Here is a 20,900-nt window from a genome sequence, read left to right as displayed (position 1 = left end):
AATTTTATTAAGCAAGTTTAATTAGGTTGACTTAAAAACCTAAATTTTAAGACATTGTAAAGAAAAACCTCACCTAAAAATTGATAGGTTTGATTTATTTGAATTTCATCATTTTAAATTGAATAAATAAATTCATACTCTAAACCCTTCATTCTTATATAGGCTGCTGATGTACACAACTAGATGTAGACAACCCATTAGATAAGAAAATGTTTCTTACAAGCAATGCATCACAGTGTCTAAGCCAGCAGTGAACTCCAAGAATGCCGTAACTTGTTTTTCTTGCAACCCAAAAACACAATGGCAAAGATTTGTTACATCAAAACCTTAGTCACACATGCTCATATGTTATATAATGTTGAAGAAGACTAAACAACATTGACTAGGCCAAAAACCAATTGAAGATGAAGATAAAATCCCATTCTTCCTTCTTCCTCGTGTTTCTTGTAGCCATTACTAACACACATGTTTGTTTAGCTGAATGTGATAACGTGAAAGACTATTGCCCTACAAGTACTCAACCCCAAAAGCAAGCCATATTCATCAATGGCCTCTCCTGTGAGAACCCAGATAGCACAAGTGCCCATGATTTCAAGAGCCAAGAACTAAGCAAATCTGGTTCCAGGGACGATTTTGGTTCGTTAGTTAAAATTGTCACTGCTTCCAAGTTTGTGGGGCTCAACACTCTTGGCCTTGCAATTGGTAGAAGTGACATTGAAGTGGATGGGCTTGTGAACCTCCACAACCACCCCAGAGCCACTGAGATGATCTATGTGAACCAAGGTAGGTTGCTGGCTGCGTTTCTCAACACCCAAAACCAGCTCTTCCAAAAGACTCTCAATGCTGGTGACGTCTTTGTCATCCCCAAGGGCTTGTTCCATTTCTTCCTCAACCGTGGTGAACAAGTTGCAACTTTGTTCTCAGTTTTCAACAGCCAAAATCCAGGGCTAGAATCACTCTCCTCCCTACCCTCTGAATCTGAGAACACACTGGAATCAGTTCAGAAGATAAAGATAAAACTCAATTCACTCTCTCATTCACAACTTCATGGTGATAGTGATTTGACTTCGGCAGTGCTGGATATCATTTATGACCATTAGTTCATAGTAATGTATTCACTCATTTGAAATTCAGCTGCTAAAGTTCACCTAAAATCTCAAAACAAGAAAAGAAAAGAGTATTATTTCTATCTGCTGCACGTTGTTACTAATTTTGTTTTTCGGATGTGTATAGAAATATTATGATCCTGGAAACATTGAAAACAACAGCAAAGTGAACTGCAAATTCTTAATAGACCATCTAACACGTATCTTGCAATTTTCTCCTTAAAAAGGGACTAACTAAATATATAGTAGTTATATATGTATGTTAAAGCACGTTATGGTGTGAATTGTGACGATGATTAGGAGAACTTCCCACTCCGAGAAAATCTATGAAGGAAACACCCTTTTGCTTGAGATTAAGAGGCTCAAGAGTGGTACTGAACTTGCATAATGTGGAGGAGCTATCACGTGCATGTTTAATTGTTTTGCAACTTTTGTTAGAGTCTATAGGTCTGTGGTCATAACTATAGTTTGAAAATTTGTGTGGAAGGGGAACAACCTTGCCAACACTAGGAAGTCCTGGGGCAGTGAAACTGTAGTAACTGCCAAGAATAGAAGAACCAACAGTTGGAGGACTACGACAAGAAAAATGGTCCAAATCAAACAATGCTTTCTCTCTAGCACTTGAAGACACGTTTGAGTCTCTGTGAACCACACTAGAAATACCAAAACATGATGTGATGGTTGAAGATGCACCCAATGTACTCCAAAGAGTTGGTTTCTGTGAGACATACGTGGCAAACATTCCCTTGTTTTTGTAGTTTTGCATGTTATTAAGATTAATTAGAGGATTATGACCAAATGTGTCACCAGACAGTGCCAAACGCTCCCTCTTCCTTCTGGCCATTAATACATGGAACTGATTCTTGACAGCATTGTCAGTTTTTCCAGGGAAGAATCTGGCTATTGCAGCCCATTTGTTTCCCTTCACTTTATGCAGTGCTAGGAGTCTTTCTTCATCCTCTTCGGTGAATGGCTTTTTGATGATGTTTGGGTCTAGCTGATTGTACCATCTCAATCTACAACTTTTCCCTGTGCATAAAAAAGTAATGAACCGTTTCAACCCCAAATGAACCAAAAAATTTCTCACTGATGGATTAAAAGTTATGCAAACTAAGAGAAAAGGGAAATGCATAAATACAAGTATTGTCATGACAGTTAAAAATGACCTGATCTTCGTTCTAGATATTCTGAAATAAAGTTCCAGTTTTGGGGACCATATTGCTTCACAAGTTTCTTAAGTGTCTCATCTTCGGAGGGTCTCCAATGTCCTCTACTGCAGCCCTTTTTACTCTCACCACTGTTGCTGCTGCTAGCTCTTCCCATATTGCTTCCTTCAATATGCAGCTTTAGATCTAATTAGATTCCTGCTATTTGAACATCTTTTTAGCAGAAAAAAAAAAACTAAAGGAAAAGAACACCACTAAACAAATCAAACAAAAAAAGAACAAAAAGACATAAAAACTAGAATGAAATAAAAGTGAAATGAGGAGCAGAAAACTTATTCGGAACCTGGGAAATGTTGGAGCAGAGGGTTGGTTTTCTCTTATTTGAAGTTTTTCACTTTTATTCATGATTCTCTCAACATGCTTTCACTTGTTTTATTATTTGACTGTGGTACCATCACATTGTAACAAAAAATTATCATTAACTTGATGCAGAGAACGATGAATCATAAATGTGTACTCACGAAAGAAAATAATTAGCTACAATAGACATAGTTACAACAAATGAACAGAAAATGAGGTAGACCAAGAAGATAATAATACCAGGTATTGTAGTAGGATTAAGTTGCTTGTTGGTTCCAAATGCTCTCTTTCCACCCCTTCTTCTCTCTCACAATTTCTTCTTTCTAAATATTTCTCTTATGTTAATCACTCTCCATCTACTCTATTCATTTTATAAACAAAATGAGTGGTTGATTCAATGCATGAACGTTTGGGTGGATTATTAATTTCTTACAAAGTGAGTTAAACTAAGTGCTGAAGCTAAGTTGGATATGGTATGTTCTTAACTGATTCAGATTTGATGCCCCACAATATCAAAGCCTTGCTCTTCCAATTATAAACTTAATGGCAGAGTTGGTACCCTCTCATTTCTCTAATTTCCATTAATAACATATCATCACCACAAGGTTGTCCACTACTGACTGTTGCCAATTTGCCATACATATTCATACACTCATTTGTGATCTGTTGGTGATTACTATTAGTGATCAATCTTGCTCTCTTTTGGGCTACGAATCAGATTTGCTTCTTTCTATTTGAAACTCTGATTAAACTTATTTTGCATCTAAGTATGATGTGGAAATTTGGATGTCCTTCTCATATTACTTGATTCTGAATAAAACTAAGCTTATTTCTGTTTTGAATAAACAAATCTGATTCATTTTTTGAGAACGTGACCCCACTTATCCTAGGATGAAATTCTTTGTTTGGTTAATGGCTTCAACTTGATCAGCATTTGAATCTGTAAAATGGATCAGAGAATTCGATGGAAGTAGTTAAAAGTTCATGTAATCATGAATTATAGATGGGAAAGTAAAATAATTTAGGTGAAAAATGAGAGTTTTACTAATGGTTCTAACCCATTTGGATTACTTAAGTAGAAAAGTTACAGTATCTGTGTGAGCTATAGTTTTTGTTCTATTAGTAATCACTCGATTCAATTAGCTATAGTTTTTTTCTATTATAATTTTTGTTCTATTAATAATCACTCGATTCAATAATTGATCAAAGAGTTATGGTTACGAGTTTAAATCCGAGTAAGACAATACCATTGCACCACCATTTTAGTATTCAAATTTTCAGTATTCAAATTTTCAGAATTGAATTAGTCAATCTAACTATTTTATAATAAAAGAAAACTGCACTTAATAATTGTATGATAAAGTTTTACATTTATCTATATTGTAAAATGAACACTTCATTGATAAGACTGTAGAGTAAATTATATAATATATACATTAAATAAAAATTAAATAAAAATTAATTTTAAAAATAAAAAATAATTAATTATTATATTGATAATTTTAAAAATCTAAATGATTGATAAGTAAGAACTTGTAACTAATTATATACCAATTTAGAAATTATTTATTAATTTATATGTTAATAATATTTTTAATTTTTAAAATAATATTTAATTTAATTAATATAAGAATTATTTATTTTTTATTTTTAAAATTGCTTTTTTATTCAATAATTTTTAAGTAGTGAATAGTGATACTATTAAATTAAATGTAAATCTAATTTTAATTATGAAATTCATTAATTATGACATGTATTGTTCAATTTTAAAAATTTACTTGAAAGTTGTGAAGTTTTATCGGTAAAGTCCACCACGAGAACATCACGGTGGAGTGCACCACAGTAGAGTCCAACATGGAAAAGACACGTACAAATGATAAACAATTATAATAATATTTTAAATTAAAAAATAAAATAATATATATATATATATATATATATATAATTAAAATATTAGAATCCGTGTATGGTGTTACCATATCAGAATCCGTCATATTATCCATGAAACTTCTCTTCAATCTCAGACTTAAATTGTATTCCAGAAACTTCTTTTTTCTTTATAGTATTGAAATATGGATATAATAATTCATGGCAAATAAATAAATAATTTATTACCATTCTAGGAACACCTTCAAAGAATTGTAAGTAAAGGTTCTGCACAAAACTATCATTGGAGAGTGTAACTTGTTTTTTTTTATAAATGAGTTCTTAAACATACTTCATTAAACTTTAATTAGGCTGCACCTAATACGTTCTTATTTATGGCAACTCCAAATATATTTTTATCTTTCACTAAAAAAATTTCATATGAAAGTTATTTTTAGATTCAGAAAGAAAAATTTCAGATGTATTTTTTTTTAAAAATTCATCAAAAAAAATATGTAATTTATAATATAAAAAAATACTTTCAATCCAAAAAAGTATCAAAAAAATTTCCAGGTCATAAATTGGATTTTTGATTATGTAATTTAATTTTATTTTAAAACATGTTTCGAATTACATAATTTGAAATATAAATTTATATTACAAGTGAACATTTTACTAGATTTGGAAACATGTTTCAGATTATCTAATTCGAAAGATATACAAACATTTCAATTAATTCCGAATTGTGTAATCCAGAGAGTCACCAGATTACACAATTTGAAATATATAAAACTTATGGGAATGATATAAGAACCTATGGAGATGTAGGAAGAAACATCCTTTAAATTAAGGATTGATTTTATTGAACAATAGCCCGACAAGAAAGAACAATAACCTCAATAAATTTGATTATAATAAACTTTTAATAATTTTGATATCACTGATAAATTTATGTTTGAACTTAATTTCACAAAACCAACTTAAGAAGTGAATAATTTATCATATCACTTACAAATTTCAATATATCATCTTCACAAATCCACTTTAACATTCATCAATTCAATCCTCAAAAATCACTCTCTCCCATTCCTCCCCTTCCCACAAATCCCCCCTCCAATCCAAACATAACATAAGGGTGTGTTTGAATTGTGGAAGAGATTTGAGAGGATGTGTGAGGATTTGATATGATGTTTGAGGTTGTTTGGATTGAGGAATGTTAGAGTAGATTTGTTAGGATGATTTATTGAAGTTTGCGAGTGATGTTATGGTTGGAAGAAAATTTAGATTTTTTTTAAACTGTGTAAAATGTAAGTTTACAAATTTACCGTTACTATTAAAAATTATTTGAATTATGATTTTTTTTTTTTAGATTTGAGTTAATTAAATTTTTGTAAATTATTTTTAATACCGTTGAATAATTATTTTTGAAAAAATACGACCTAAACATTGTCAAGAGATTGAAAGTTATGATAAAAATAATATTATCAAAGTCATTATTAGAAGCAAACAATGCCTAAGTTGATCGTGTTCTTGAGTTGTTTTTTGGTCCAAAACCTTAAGCTCATTTCAAGCAACTAACTTGAAAAGTCTTCTTCAACAATTTAGGGCTCTAAATGGGTTGAACTCTTCAAAGGCTTAGTTACTCACTAATGGGTGTTTCTTCCTACACTCCTACATTTTTTAAAATTTCAAAGCCTTGCCATATTGTTTGTTGGTTGATTGTTAGCGATTGTAGAGGGTGATTTAAGCTAAGCAAAGCAAGGATGGAGGTGTGGCTGCCGGTTTGAAGTATTGGTTGGCTTTTGGAGGTAAGAATTGAGTTTTATTAAAGAGGCTTCCAAAAACACCCAATGCATCACGACTCATTGCACTCTATTTTCTCTATACACAACTAAGGATGGGCAAAACATCCAAATTACAAAATCCAATCCATAATTATCCATATCTATATTAGTTTTAATCTATTTAAATGGATTTATTTCAAATCCAAATCCATATTTTTGGATTTTAAATCCAATCCATTTAATTGGATATGGATTAGATATAAGATTGGATACATTTTTTGATTATCCAAATTGCATTTTGGGATAGATTTTGACTTGGCCCGATCCAAGTTAAACCAAGACAATCCAGCCGATGTTAAGCCGAGCGGGACTGGGTCGATGTCTAACCGAACAGTCTCGGGCCCATATCGAGTCGAGCAGGCCTCGACCGATTTTGAGCCGAGCATTCCCGAGTCAATGTCGAGCAGAGCTGGCCGAGGCCGATGTCAAGCCGAGCTGGCCCAGGCCGATGTCAAGCCGAGTTAGCCCAGGACGATATCGCGCCGAGCAACCCAGACTGATGTCGAGTCGCCAGGCCTGCACCGATGTCAAGCCGAACAGGCCAGGTCAATGTCGAGCTGAGCAAGCCCGAGTCGATGTAAAGCCGAACGAGCACGAGCCAATGTCGAGTCTCTCGGGCCCAGGCCGATGTAGAGTGGAGCGGGCCTGGGCCAATGACAAGCCGAGCGGACCCGAGCCAATGTCGAGTCTCCCGGGCTCGGGCCGATGTCAAGCCGAACGGGCCCAGGCCAATGTCGAGCTGAGCAAGCCCGGGTCAATGTCGAGTCTCCCGAGCTCGGGTTGATGTCGAGCCGAATGTGCCCGGACCGATGTCGAGTCGAGCGTGCCCGGGCCGATGTCGAATCATCCAGGCCCGGGCCTAATGTTGAGTCATTTGGGCCTGGGCCTGATGTTGAGTCATTTGGGCCCGGGCCCGATGTTGAGTCGTTTGAGCCGGAGCCCATGTTGAATCGTTCTGGCCCGAGCCAATGTCGAATTGATTGGGGTAGGGCCAATGTCAAGTCGAGGGGCCCGAGTCGATGTCAAGTCAATTGGGCCCTGACCAATGTCGAGCCTCCCGAGCCCGGACCAATGTCGAGTCTCCCGAGCCCGGGCCAATGTCGAGCTGAGCCGGCTCGAGCCAATGTCGAGTTGAGCCGGCTCGAGTCAATGTAGAGCTGAGCCGGCTCGAGCCAATGTCGAGTCTCCCGGGCCTGGGCCGATATTGAGCTGAACGGGCCCAGGTCGATGTCGAGTGGAGCGGGCCTGAGTCTATGTCGAGTCGTATGTGCCCTGGCTAATGTCAAGTGGAGCGGGCCCGGGCCGATGTCGAGTGGAGCAGGCTCGAGTCGATTCGATTGGACCTTGGCTCATGTCGAGTCTCCCGGGCCAGGGCCAATGTCGAGTCTCCCGGGCCTGGACCGATATCAAGCTGAAAAGACCAACGTCGATGTCGAGTGGAGCGGGCCTGAGTCTATGTCGAGTCGTATGGGCCCTTGCTAATGTCAAGTGGTGCGAGCCCGAGTCGATTCGATTGGGCCCTGGCTAATGTCGAGCCAAGCGGGCCCGCGCCGATGTCGAATCATCCAGGCCAGGGCCATTGACGAGTCGTCCGGACCGATGTTGAGTCGTTTGGGCTCGGACCCATGTTGAATCGGTCGGGCCCGGGCCAATGTCAAGTTGATTGGGGTAGGGCCGATGTCAAGTCGATTAGGCCCTGACCAATGTCGAGTCTACCGAGCCCAAGCCGATGAGTCTCCCCAGCCCGGGCTGATGTCGAGTTGATTGGGCCCGGGCAAATGTCGAGCTGAGCCGGCCCGAGCCAATGTCGAGTCTCTCGTGCCCGGGTCGATATCCAGCTAAACAGGCCCGGACCGATGTCGAGTGGAGCGGGCCAGGGTCTATGTCGAGTCGTCTGGGCTCGGATCAATGTCGAGTCGTCCGGGCCCGGATCGATGTCGAGTCGTCCGGGCTCGGATTGATGTCGAGTCGTCCGGGTTCGGGTCGATGTCGAGTGGAGCGGGCCCGAATCGATGTCGATTCAATTGGACTCTAGCTAATGTCGAGCCGAGCGAGCCCGGGCCGATGTCGAGTCGTCTAGGCCCAGGCCTGATGTTGAGTCGTGTGGGCCCAGGTCTGATGTTGAGTTGTCTGGGCTAGGGCCAGGGCCTGATGTTGAATCGTTCAAGACCGGGTCGATGTCGAGCTGAGCCGGGACAAGCCAATGTCGAGTCTCCCGGGCACGCGGGTCTATGTTGAGTCGATTGGGCCCTGTCCAATGTCGAGCCAAGCGCACCTGGGCCGATGTCAAGCCGAGCGGGCCCAGGCCATTTTCGAGTCGATTTGGTCCTGGCTAATGTCGATTCGAGCGGCCCAAGTCGATGTTGAGTCGAACGGGCTCAGGCTGATGTCGAATCATCCAGGCCCAGGCCATTGTCGAGTCGTCTAGGCCCAAGCCGATGTTGATTCGTTTGGGCTCGAGTTGTTGTCGAGTCGTCCGGGCCCGGGCCGATGTCGAACCGAGTTGGTCTGCGTTCAGGTGGAGTCGATGTAGGCCCGGTTCGAGCCAAGTTAGTCCGTGTCCATCTCAAAATAGATTTAATGTAATTGACAAAGTGGATTTAATCTAATTAACAAAATGGATAGAATCTAGATTTAATCCACTTTAAATGGATTTAAAAATGATCCATTTAAATTTGATATAGTTAAAATGGATATGAATTTTAAATCCAATCCATTCATTTGAATTTGGATTGGATATAGATAATTTTAAAAAATCCAATCCATGACCACCCCTATACACAACTATGGCAAAGAAGAAAGAAAGAAACAGACACCGTGATATGTTGCGTTAGGATTTTTGAAAAGTCTCATGGATACTTTTGTAGTTGCACATGAATGTAGGGGTGTAAAAAGAAAAATGTAGGGGTGCAGAAAGAAACATCCCTTACTTATCACCATCATAGGAGTAAGTGAAGCACAGTAGAACTCCCTCTGTTACAGAAGAACAACCACACGGAAAAACCACTTTCTTAAAGCCTGTTTCATATTTTTGAAAACCATTTACAAAAGTATTACCACTTCTTTAAATGTAGAAAATCTTTAAATTGTTTCAATTTTCTGTCACTCCTTATCTTCCGTAGCATCTCATTCCCACTACTTAAAACTCAGCTTTTAAAAAACTGAAAAAACATAAACACAATAAATTTGAATTTCCTTTTCATTTTGTTTAGTAATATTTCCAATCAGCGTACTAATACTGTTTGGTCAGTGAGTTATGAACTTTATAGGAGAAAGTGGCAGCCAAGCAATTATCCTGCTTGCATTGTCTCCTAAGGGCTACTGGTAAACTTACGATCCTTGTATTTGTACATAAGATAATAATAATAATACAGCAAAATGAGATAATAAATCTTTCATAAACAACAAATTATAACACACACAGTGGGGTGAAGAAACCAAGATCTAAATCTACTTCCAAAACATTGCTTATCTATTCAACGATAGAATATTGTAAAATGTATATGTAAATGCAAGTGCATTCACGAGGCATGGAAGAAGGTAAATGTGGTAATAAAAGATCAAAATACATGTATAAGAGGTACCACACAACTAGCTCCAGCTTGTTAGGCCTAACCTATCAGCAAGATTGTACATAACCAATTGATCCCAAACAGGTCCGAGGAGGCGTTCCCCTCCAATGGCAAATGTTAGAGCCCAAGAACAGAGAACGGTTGCAAACACTGCAAACCCAACTGCTGATCCAACAACATCTGTACAAACATGTCAAACAAACTAAATCAACAGCCTCTAAACCAAATCATTATCTATCTAAATTAACCACCAAATTACTTAAAATCAGAAAGCATATTCATTTAAAACCAGTAAACCAGCTGGCATATTCTTACTAGTTACGGTTGAATCAACTGTTTAATTTTTTTCGTTCTGAAAAAATCTGTTCCAGACACGATCGTTGCCAAGATTTGAGTACTCTTTGAAAAAGGTGCCCCAAGTTAGTGTGCTTGGATTTCAGTTAGAAAATTAAGTTGAGTTGAACTCAATTGGAATTGAAAAACAAGCAACTCATTGTATTTAAGTCAACCGCAATTTGAGGTGAATTTGATCTGAAAAAAAAGTGTCCAACATGTTGATATAATCCAAACATTTTGGATTATAGGTTAGTTTGGACGTTACGACTGAAATCCAAACAGACCCGTAGTATCCTACCGTATCTCAAAAGGAAAACAATTGAGAAAAAAAAGAACTAATTCGACCAGAACTACCAAGAATGACACGAGAGCTTTCTTGATGACATGAATTTGAAACTAATTGGTATAGTGAAAAAACACCATATGACAAACTCATCATCTTCAGATACTAAAAAGAGCATAAGGTCAAATTCTGAATACATCAGTTCAACCCAAGATTCAATTTCTGGCCCTTTCTAGTTCCAGATAATTACTTGCTCTAGACATTCGAAAACAGAAACAGTTGAAGCAAATAATGCATAATAATCGGTAATGGTTGCCACCACTTAAAAGAAAAAGGAGTGCACAATTTGGCAAGTAATTGAAGTGCTATAAAAGAGGGGTTAGGTTATGATACATGGGCGAATGCGAGGGAAGGAGTGAGAGTGGCGAAGAACGGGCCAGAAGTAGAAGCAGTTGACGGCCCAAAGAAGAGGGAGAAGAGCGAAGCCAAACTTGTAAAACCTCCGGGCGTAGCTCACCGATTCTTCCTCCGACAACCCCAACGACCCATCGATCGTTGGCCACACCGGCAACGATGACGGTAGCGAATTCCGATGATGAGGGTTAGGGTTTGGATTGTTGTTCTGTGTCTCCATCTATGCGATCTACGATGACCTAACAAGACAGAGATTTTGTTGAATCTTGTTGTTTGGTAAGCGAAATTTAATCAATGTCTTAATTTGAGTGGAAATTCATCATTAAGTAACTTACAGTGCAAATAGATGGTTCGTCTCGTTAAGTCACTTCACTACTGCCTCTGATTTTGATTCAGATTGCATGCCATGTAAAAGAAAAACTAACACAACTCAAATTCAGATTATTCAATCCTCCATTTTCCTATCTGTTTCCGTCTTTTAACTCCACAAGGAAAAAAATGGCAAGGAAATTAAAATAAATGCCACTGTGAATATATATATATATATATATTTATTTATTTATTTTAATTCTTTTATATAATTTCAAAATAATTGCTGTAAAAAATAAGATAATCACTGTACATAATAATATGTAGATGATAGTAAAAAATCGATACGTCGTTATGCGTGTATTCTTTCCATTTGTTATTTCATTTTTTTATTGAATATAAATAATTTTAATATTTGAAAATATAGTTACTTTGTAATTAGTCCATTAATTTGATCATTTAACTAGAGTTTGTTAACTATTTGGTTTAAGTTTTGAAAATCCAACAATTGTTTTCTGCTATATCGATATAACTCTGTGTGTGACTTCTAATTAAGAATGAAATCAATGTTGGAAACCAGCAAAATTTCTCATTCTCCAAATCATCTAATAACGTAGGTTTTCAAAATATCATGGTTAGACATGAAATTAAAATCAGAAAAAAATCCTTGAAGCCAAGTCCAGAAACTTCTACCATTAGAAAAATTTACTCATTTAATTGCTTACCTGTAAATTACTTAAAATTGTTGTACAGGAGTAACTCAAGGCAGTAATCTCTTTTAGAATTTTATATCCTTTCCATCTTCCAAAATGCATAGCATATGCAGCAATAATAACATTCTTAAAATCATCTTTACATGCAAAAATTGCCCCTAACTACATTTATCTTCATTCATTCCTTTGGTATCTTGAATAATGAAAAACATTTTGTCTCCATACCCGAACCATATCTCTCCTCCACTTTGTGCGTCATCAAACTTTCTGAATCTGATAATCCTCCACTTTTCAAATCTTACTCTCCATTCCCAACTCTCACATCATCACTTCAGTGTTCTTGATCTACTGGAATTCACTAACTACCTTTTCATGAGGCTTACCCCTTTCCTTAGGCGGTGCAACCTTATGCTTTCTTATTCATGTAGGACTTCAATTTTACTTCTCCTATCACAGGTGTTGCAGAATTTTCATATCTGCATTCTTACTCTACCTCTGTTCAGAAGTTTCTCCCTGTGATGATGCATTATTTTCTTTATTACTGCTGTTTGCATTGTCCAAATCTTTCACAATTCCACTACCACTTGGTTCACATTGTCAAATACATCGGCAACAGGAAGCTCCTGATCATCCACTGCACTATCATCACCCCAACATCATCTTTACCATGCTCCGCATCCTTTCCAACATCAACTTTTCCTCGAGTACTCGCTGCATCTAATTGTGGAATGTCCATGTCCATCACTGATTCACCAAATATAATGTCCATTTCCATAGTACTAGAATCATATATCTCACTTCTTTTAAGCTAACATATAGCACCTTCCCTTCTGTTTTATACCACATACTGTTTATGTATGCAAGATCAATTTCCATTGTTTGGTCCAACCACTCCTAATAACTCTAGTAATCCTCGTCCACATCCTAATATACTATTTCCCATTCTCATCCTCTGGTTTGCTTGATTTCACAGAGATAAACCCCCTATACACTTTAAGCATAAACTTATCCATGCCCTAAATCATAAAAAAAAAAAACAGTACGACATTAAGTTGATCCATAACTGACCTGGAATTTCTTCAATAAGGTCTCAAGTCCTTTCTGAATGGAAAAGAAAAAGTAATCAGAAAAAATATTCTACTAAATGCGATCGGTTATATTTTCTGACAAAACCAATAAATATTTTATACCTATAACATCGTTCGAAGAGAAAGTGTAAACAGTAAAGTAAATGAAGAACAACACTTACCTAACACTGGAAAAACATAGGACCACCAAAATAAAGGACCACACGAAACCATTATCATAATTCTATTCCCATTCCCATTACACTTGTCAAAATAGGGAAAAAACTGTACGGACTATCAATTCGTACCTTCAACAACTGAATGACCAGCTTGTCAAGATTTCAGCTTTGATTGAAAGAATAACAATGGACCAACTACTCTCTTGCATTTCCTCTCAAATGTAACACGACATGAAGAAGTATTATCCAATAAATGTCAAACGACAATGCTGTCGTTTTACATTCTCACAAACCCATCTTACAATGTTATGTAGTAGTGATGCTGTAAAAGTAAGTGTTTACAGAATAGGGTTCTTTTGAACAAATTTAAAACGGTGTTTATGAGACAAAATAAGAATAAAAATTAAAATATTTTTTTATAAATCAAAATTAGTTTATATCTAACGTAATTTTTAGAAATTATATAGTTTTTTAAAAATATTATTTATTGAATTTTACCTTTTTAGTTTAATTTTCTAATAATGTTTGAAGAGTATTTTATCCTAAGATATTTGAAGTCTATGTTGCTTCCTTTGATTTGATGTTCAAATTACCCTTTATGTTGTTACTTTTTTAACTACTTCAATTCAATAACATTACAATAATTGCAAAAATAAATTAATTGTGAACTTTTTACAATTCTTTTAAATTAGCCACTTTCTTTTACTACAATTTTTTTTATAATTGTTTCACTTATTTTTGGATTATGAAGTATAATTATTATTTTTTACTAAATCTACGATAATACGAGGACATATTCGGTATCAAGACCATAACGTTTTATAAAAAAAAATCAAGATACTTAAATTAACCATTTTCACTTACAAAATTTACCTTTTTTTTTATTTCTTCACTTTTTTAATTCAATTTAAATTATTTTATTTTATTTTTTACTTTTTTTCCTCACTTCTCATAAATTCATCCAAACAAAATTAAAAGATAGCAAATTCATATTTTTTTACAACTTCAAATAAAAAAATAAAATTAAGTAAATCAATTCAAAATCATATTTTCATTCATAAACTATGAATATATCAAAATCATTTTTACATACAAAATTTTAAATTATGGTAAAATAAATTAAATTAAATAAATTGTTTTCATATATTATATTGTTTTTTCTGTTATCGCTTGTATCTAAAACAAGTTATAATTCAGTACTTTTACCTAACATACAGATTTTTTTCTGCGTAGCGATTTATTTATTTTTGTTGCATTTGAACAGAAAATGTTGATATCATTAACTTGTTATACAGAAAATTTTAAATACTGCTAAAAGATAAGATAAAATGAAGAAAAAAAAATAGTTCTACTATTTTATTTATTTCAAATATATTTTATACAAATTGACTTTTATCACTGCAGCCAAACTTTTTTTGTTTCCATCTTACTTTTTATTTATATTGTATGACACAAAATATTAAGAATATTGCTTTTTTATTGCAAAATATTTTAACTAAACCTAAAAATTTAGATTATGATAAACAAAATTATAAAACTTTCTTTTTATTGCTTTTGAGTCATTAAAAAAAATATCAAAGAACAAATAAAAATTTTCCTTTCAATAAAGAGATCAAATAACAAATAAAAAGGGGGCAAAATATAACCCTTGCCCCAAAAGGCAAGATCAACTTTTTTTTTCTCATTACAATGTTTTCATATCAAACAAATCATAATGTGATGATACATGTGAATAATGAAGTCACATGATACAAATTAGTGGCAAATTTTCCTCCCAATGTGAGCCAATGCAATGAATCCAAGCAAAGACTTCCTCAAAAGATCCCAAAACTGTCCCTTGGAGAAGAAATCATGAACCATCCCCAAGTTGGATATATAAAGGGGGGAGAGTCAGTTTAGCTGATGCCATCTCTTGACAACACCTCACAGGCTTGAAGTGCATGTCCAACTTAACCCAGAAATCAAATTTCTTAGATGGGAATAATCCCTTCTAGTGTAAACATTAATTATCACGTAGGCCTTTGCTGTTCTTCAGGATTGAGATCTCTCCCTGATTTTGGCTCTTGCAAAAAATACTCCTGCCAGAAGACCTACAATTGCATTTCTACTTTAGTGATGAAACAAAATGTAATACAAAGGCAAGCTAATGCACTTTATGGGAATAATAATAATTATAAAAACAACCATGATGAAAGTGACAATAGTAACACTTCAAGTTCGGTTAATTTAAAGAACTAACCAAACAAAATGCTAGCAGAGTTCTCCAAACTAGTAGGAACTTTGAAGAGAAGGATGCCAGCAATTGAAAGTGGTATCTTGTTCAGTGAACCTACAAGACTGCAGATGGAAAAACTAGTTACATATGTCTAACAAAATTAAAATAGTGGCATTTTCTGATATACCATAACATTAAAGGCTTTGAATCTAGATTTAATAAAAAAAAAATTGTTCCAACAATCTAGGTGCATGGCTCATTATGTAGTCATCACAAAAAATGACAGGGTATGACTTGTTTTGCTTCAAATGAGACACATCCAACACTAAGCCAGAGAGCCCTAGATAGAGCAGTAAAGGCACTATTCTAAGCCAAAGCACACACACAGGCATTGCCAATAACATGTAAAACTACTTCAGACACACATTTACCATCATGAGTTCTGCTAATATAATATCCATGAGGTTCAATTTCAAAAGAAAGTGTCAGGGAACTGTAATGTATCTATATTTTAATTTATCGCATTAACATATTGGAAATAGAAGGTGGTTAAGGTAAGGATTATTCTCTCTCTTTTGGGGGAGGGAGCTCACCTGTAAGTCGTAGCTCCAGTCTGATGAAGAAACCACATGGATGTAAAGCTGATTGCTAGACCCAAAATTCCACTAAAGGTCATCACCAACCAAAAGCTAGGCAATCTCAGAAGTGGCCTGTAAATTGAAATACATAATTTTAAATAGTATTAGAAAAAGAAAGACAGTAAGTATCTTTTTACTTCGGTTGTCAGACATAACCTAAACAATTTATGACATAAAAACACCTTTTTGAGATTCAAGATATGTGTTTCTATAAAAATTTATAAAAAAAAACAGCGAGGTAAAATTGGGAAAAGTATAGGAAATAACTTACGTTCTTAAGAGATAATCCACCTCATTGAAAACAACAATCAGGAAAAATCCCAGAGGCAAAGAAAGGGTGTTGTTCAACAAAACCATTGAAAACTCATTTAAATTTCCAGATTTGGTAACTTGCTTTGCTGTATCCATGACCCTACGAAGAGTCAGCTGCACCAATAAAATCAAAACAACTGATAAGCAAACTATACTAAAAGCTAAATTTAATTCAGTGATATATCTACAATTCTACATACACACTTTCTATGACAGTATATTATCCTTTTAAACCCAAAACCAAATTAAACCTCCTCCATGTATATGTAGAAGTAACTAAGTATTATGATTGAAGAAACCCCACAAAAGCAAGTAACAGGTCAAACTGAAAAGTATTGACTCAGTTTTCTCACCAGGAGTAGGTGATGAATAATTTGTCTTCATGTTGGAAAGTCTGATGGATAAACTATTCAATTCAATTTATCCGTGATGAACTATATCAATTCATATATATTTTCATTTAATCTTACTTTTGTCTTTCAACCAAGTCTAAGCCGGTCCTTAGCCAGAGAGAAATGAAAATAACATTTATGGCATATGTTTAGATCATTGTTGAAACTGTTGGGTTTTTTAAGGGGAAAAACTAGGAAGATTTGGAAGATACAAGTCATGTGCAAACCTAAATAAGGAATCATGACGCCACCTACAACCCAAAAACTTTAAATTAATGGATTTATAAATCTTTTTTCTTTATATGTTGCTCTTTTTGCATAATTTTACCCACGTGGAGTCAACACTTGACTTCAACAAACTCTCTGTCAAGTGGACTCCCTTTCACATTGGTTATGCCTAGAGTAAAAACATTCTTTACCCAATCCACATCGGTACTCATCTGAGCCAGTCACTAGGACTAACACCTCTAATACCATTTTGTTGGGTCTTTTCGAGAGGAGACATGGGGAAGATGTAGAACATATAAGTCATGGGCAAACCCACATAAGGAAGCATGACACCACCTTCATCCCAAAACCTTAAAGGCAATAGGTATGCGGGTATGTTGTTCTTCTTACATATTTTTACCCAATGTGAGACTCCAACTCACACTTAACTCCAACAGAATCAACCAAAAATATGAAATGGGGCTGAAAGAATCATAAGAACATTGCAATAAAGATATAAATCTGATATCTTACTACAAAGAATAGGAAAACCTCCTCTGATTACAACACTGCATTGCAGAACTTTGAGGGTTTGCACCTCCTAATGTCCAAAGTCCCCAAATCTCTCACAAATTATCTTAGTCCCTCTTCTCTCTTTTTTTCTACACAAGTGCCCTTCACTGATTGTAGGTAACCAAACTAACTTATAGGTTATCTAATCTGACACAGTGATCATAACCAAACAGTAATAGACTTTAGCAAGACAAAGACATGATTGAATTTATGCATATACAATGATATTAGATTAATATCCTAGCTCTCAAGTCAAAGACTAAAAAGTTATAGTTTTAAAGTTACATCTTCAAGTATTCAGTTGAACTTTCCTTTTAAACATATCCAGGAAGTAATGGAAACCAGAGTGGAAATAAAAAAAATGAAACTTATTATAACAATGAAGCTTAAAATCATAAAACATAATACTCACAGAATATGATGCAGTTAAGAAACAGTTTAGTGTCTGCCAAGCATAGCCAATTGAATTAAAAGAGAGATCAGTAATCCCTCCCGTTATTGCTGAAATGATCTGCAATGGAAAAAAGGACATTCTTTTAGGCTGTTTTATACATAAAACTTGTTAAGGATCCAAATAATGCATAGTTTCAAGAGAGTCTATACAGTAAACAGCTATACGAGTTCAACAAAATAAAAGATGTTTATAGTAAGTGTGAAATCAAAACAGAAAAATCCACACAGTAACAAATGCATTGTTGGTAGCAGGATAGACCCTTGCAAAGTAATCCCCATACAAGCCATGACAATCAAGCAACTACACACTTTCCAGAATGACATAGAATTTTAGGTGAGCCTGACTACCTATGAATATGTTGGAATTTGGTTACTGTTAAGAAATAGACACAAATTCACTAGACCGTAAACCACTCACAAACGCTAAACGATAACGTAAGAAACCGCAAGAACATACAGAAGGTAAATAGGAAAAGTAAACAAAAAATCACAGAGAAATTTACGTGATCGACCGAAACACAGTCTACGTCCACAATTAGAAATTCACTAAGAAAGAATTTGAGATTACAACACAAAGTCTATTTCACTAGTGAACTTTCATAGTGACTACATCCTTGGATAACTATAATTAAACAATACAATTATGTTGGCAAGAGTAGTAGTGATTGTAGGAGATGCAGGCAAAATAAAGAGATTGCAAGGTTCATATTCAAGGGTACAATATCTGAATTTGTTATTCTACATCATAGTCAGGGCTTTGAACAGTCAAAATAAAGGGATTGCAAGATTCAGATGTCAATCTCTTCAACATACCATTAGAAATAGAGCTGCCCAGACTTTGCCTTCGTGGTGCTTCTTGAACAAGTACATTTCACCAAGGGCAGTTATGACATTAGTAACATTCTTCAGGACTGTCACCATGGCTACATTAATGTATTTCAAACTGCACATAATACAAATGGATAAGTAAAAAGACACAGGCAAGCGACTGACAAACTGCTCTATTGTAATTTCAGTTCATATATTGACACCGGTACAGATAATGTATGCTAAGATCACATGTTGGACGATAAAAAGTTAGAACAGGTTTAGAACTCCATGCTCCTCAAATAAGAATAATTCTTCCCTGAATTTATGCACAATGTTTCCCTTTCATGATTACTCATGTAAACAGAATCCATCAGTACATTCTGCAAAATATTTGTTTAAAACCGACGTAGTTTCACTCCTAGCATTAGACAAGATTAAAAAAAAGGCACACACAAAGCAGTCATAAAGCATCTATGACAAGCATCCCCCTCAGGTAATATAATAATAACCTAAGGAAGGCGAGAACAAAAACATTATAAGAGTCACAAAGTTGAAGACTGCATACCTAAACATACTTGTGACGAGCATTCCAACAAATATAACATTCACAGGCAACCAGACCTTAATCAATCTCCATGTCAACGGCTCGGTTGAAACTAAACCCAGAATACTCAACACGGAAACAATGACAACTGAAATCAAATTCTGCATCCACATAAAATGAGTCACAATCAATCCAGCTCAAGCAACTCCCACATCATTATGCTAAACACAAAGGGGTAAACGATTCAAAGGACACATAATCAAATACCTGGTAAAACATCAAGGATATCCCAGCATTAAAGTCATAGCTGGAAAGTACAAACTTGTTAACCAATATCATGCCACAGGAGGAAAAACAATATGCAAGTCCAGACAAGAAGGCCTGATTGTGGACTTTTACTACCCTTGCACTTCTTTCTTTGTCTTTGTCGAACTTGGAATTTTCCACGTCACGTTGTTCTTCATTGGGAGATGAAGGCATCATTTTCACGTGATCCAGTTATGCCTTAAGCAGAATTGGCTCAACGCAAAAAAAAAAAAAAAAACTTGACAGTTCCACAGTGTTCAAGTTATGGAGCTCAGGATCGACAAGTAAGTAGACACTTGGAAAGGAAAAACCTTTTTCACAAACCCAGATATGATTATGATCGACGAGAAAAACCCATCAAGAATAATCACTGTAATCGTTTTATTGGCGAGAATTGGATTCAAAGGAAGACAAAGAAGCGCTGAAAAATAAATGATGAAATTTGGGGATTAAATGAGCCAGAAACGGCGTTGATGTACGGAGAGAACAAAGAGGGTTTGAGAATTTTGAAAGTGGAAACTTCGTACCAACTTTTGTGGATTTTTCTTTGTTGAGTTTTGTCCTTTTGCAATTCGCCGGAACCGTGGATGGCAAAGATACCCTGTTGCTTGGGTTCGTGATGGCTTTTAATTAAATGTTCTAAAGTCTTCGGCTTGTTTTTGTTTTTTGAATGATGTCAGTTCATTTGTTCCCATTTTCCACGGCTGTTGCTGCTACCATTATTAGCCCTAAGTAAATATTGCAAGCTTAAAATCATGATCACCATGTCTATTGATATTTAATTAAATTGTTAATTTTAACAATAACTATTGTGCAAGTCTGGTAAAGAATCATTTTTAGTTGATTGATAGTATAAAAATTAATACAAAAACCATGGTTATTAAACTAGAGAGATTTTAGTTAAGTCCAACTTGGGAGAAAATGAATATTACTAGATGAATTTTGACTACTTATAAAAACAAGTCTTAGATTGTTTATTATTTATATTTGTGATAAATATTTATTTTATAGAATAGTCCAATAAAGATATTGATTTTTTGGGTTTTTGTTTGCTTCATCATTACCATTTTTCTTTTAACTTTCTAAACTAAACTAACGAAAAAACCATTCTCAGCGGATAAATGTGAAAAAGGAAATCATTTTGTTTTTTATTCGTCAGCAATCACATCAGAAAATTACGCAACTTGTTGTGTAGTTGAGCCGTGGCATGTATGATAAGGGTTGGATATGTACCC

The 20,900-nt window shown here is 35.5% G+C and overlaps 4 protein-coding genes across 5 annotated transcripts; 1 reads left to right on the top strand and 3 right to left on the bottom strand.

Moving 5' to 3' along the window:
* Nucleotides 1–385: 385 nt before the first annotated feature.
* LOC137821552 (germin-like protein subfamily 3 member 4) lies at nucleotides 386–1,210 on the top strand. Its single transcript, XM_068626197.1, has one exon. It carries the CDS (start codon nucleotides 405–407, stop codon nucleotides 1,098–1,100), a length of 696 nt encoding a protein of 231 aa, XP_068482298.1. The 5' UTR covers nucleotides 386–404; the 3' UTR covers nucleotides 1,101–1,210.
* Nucleotides 1,211–1,368: 158 nt separating this feature from the next.
* LOC137822305 (uncharacterized) lies at nucleotides 1,369–2,429 on the bottom strand. Its single transcript, XM_068627191.1, has 2 exons — nucleotides 2,273–2,429; nucleotides 1,369–2,135 (listed from the first exon to the last, which is right to left on the bottom strand). Exons 1-2 carry the CDS (start codon nucleotides 2,427–2,429, stop codon nucleotides 1,369–1,371), a joined length of 924 nt encoding a protein of 307 aa, XP_068483292.1.
* A 7,364-nt stretch (nucleotides 2,430–9,793) lies between these two features.
* Nucleotides 9,794–11,471, bottom strand: LOC137820359 (probable gamma-secretase subunit PEN-2). The gene is made up of 3 exons (XM_068624408.1): nucleotides 11,283–11,471; nucleotides 10,927–11,186; nucleotides 9,794–10,094 (listed from the first exon to the last, which is right to left on the bottom strand). Exons 2-3 carry the CDS (start codon nucleotides 11,165–11,167, stop codon nucleotides 9,934–9,936), a joined length of 402 nt encoding a protein of 133 aa, XP_068480509.1. The 5' UTR covers nucleotides 11,168–11,186; nucleotides 11,283–11,471; the 3' UTR covers nucleotides 9,794–9,933.
* A 3,386-nt stretch (nucleotides 11,472–14,857) lies between these two features.
* Nucleotides 14,858–20,333, bottom strand: LOC137820358 (GDP-mannose transporter GONST1). Of its 2 annotated transcripts, XM_068624407.1 has the most exons (10): nucleotides 20,193–20,333; nucleotides 19,978–20,086; nucleotides 19,627–19,870; nucleotides 19,381–19,520; nucleotides 18,819–18,948; nucleotides 17,965–18,063; nucleotides 16,340–16,494; nucleotides 16,024–16,140; nucleotides 15,455–15,552; nucleotides 14,858–15,305 (listed from the first exon to the last, which is right to left on the bottom strand). In XM_068624407.1, exons 3-10 carry the CDS (start codon nucleotides 19,840–19,842, stop codon nucleotides 15,247–15,249), a joined length of 1,014 nt encoding a protein of 337 aa, XP_068480508.1. In that variant the 5' UTR covers nucleotides 19,843–19,870; nucleotides 19,978–20,086; nucleotides 20,193–20,333; the 3' UTR covers nucleotides 14,858–15,246. The 2 variants fall into 2 exon arrangements, with proteins under 2 accessions (XP_068480508.1, XP_068480506.1); XM_068624405.1 differs by having other exon boundaries at nucleotides 19,627–20,267.
* Between the last annotated feature and the right edge of the window lie 567 nt (nucleotides 20,334–20,900).

The sequence above is a fragment of the Phaseolus vulgaris genome, chromosome 9 (genome assembly GCF_000499845.2).
Source record: "Phaseolus vulgaris cultivar G19833 chromosome 9, P. vulgaris v2.0, whole genome shotgun sequence".
Taxonomy (NCBI): domain Eukaryota; kingdom Viridiplantae; phylum Streptophyta; class Magnoliopsida; order Fabales; family Fabaceae; genus Phaseolus; species Phaseolus vulgaris.
This window is presented reverse-complemented; position numbering and strand designations above follow the sequence as displayed.

Coding starts and splice junctions, on each gene's coding strand:
- LOC137821552 (XM_068626197.1), top strand. CDS start 405: ATGAAGATAAAATCCCATTCTTCCTTCTTCCTCGTGTTTCTTGTAGCC.
- LOC137822305 (XM_068627191.1), bottom strand. CDS start 2,429: ATGGGAAGAGCTAGCAGCAGCAACAGTGGTGAGAGTAAAAAGGGCTGC. Junction 2,136..2,272: donor ATATCTAGAACGAAGATCAG/GTCATTTTTAAC, acceptor TTTTATGCACAG/GGAAAAGTTGTAGATTGAGA.
- LOC137820359 (XM_068624408.1), bottom strand. CDS start 11,167: ATGGAGACACAGAACAACAATCCAAACCCTAACCCTCATCATCGGAAT. Junction 10,095..10,926: donor CTTCCCTCGCATTCGCCCAT/GTATCATAACCT, acceptor ATGTTTGTACAG/ATGTTGTTGGATCAGCAGTT.
- LOC137820358 (XM_068624407.1), bottom strand. CDS start 19,842: ATGATGCCTTCATCTCCCAATGAAGAACAACGTGACGTGGAAAATTCC. Junction 18,949..19,380: donor CTCGTCACAAGTATGTTTAG/GTATGCAGTCTT, acceptor TATTATGTGCAG/TTTGAAATACATTAATGTAG. Junction 18,064..18,818: donor GGGCAGCTCTATTTCTAATG/GTATGTTGAAGA, acceptor TTTCCATTGCAG/ATCATTTCAGCAATAACGGG.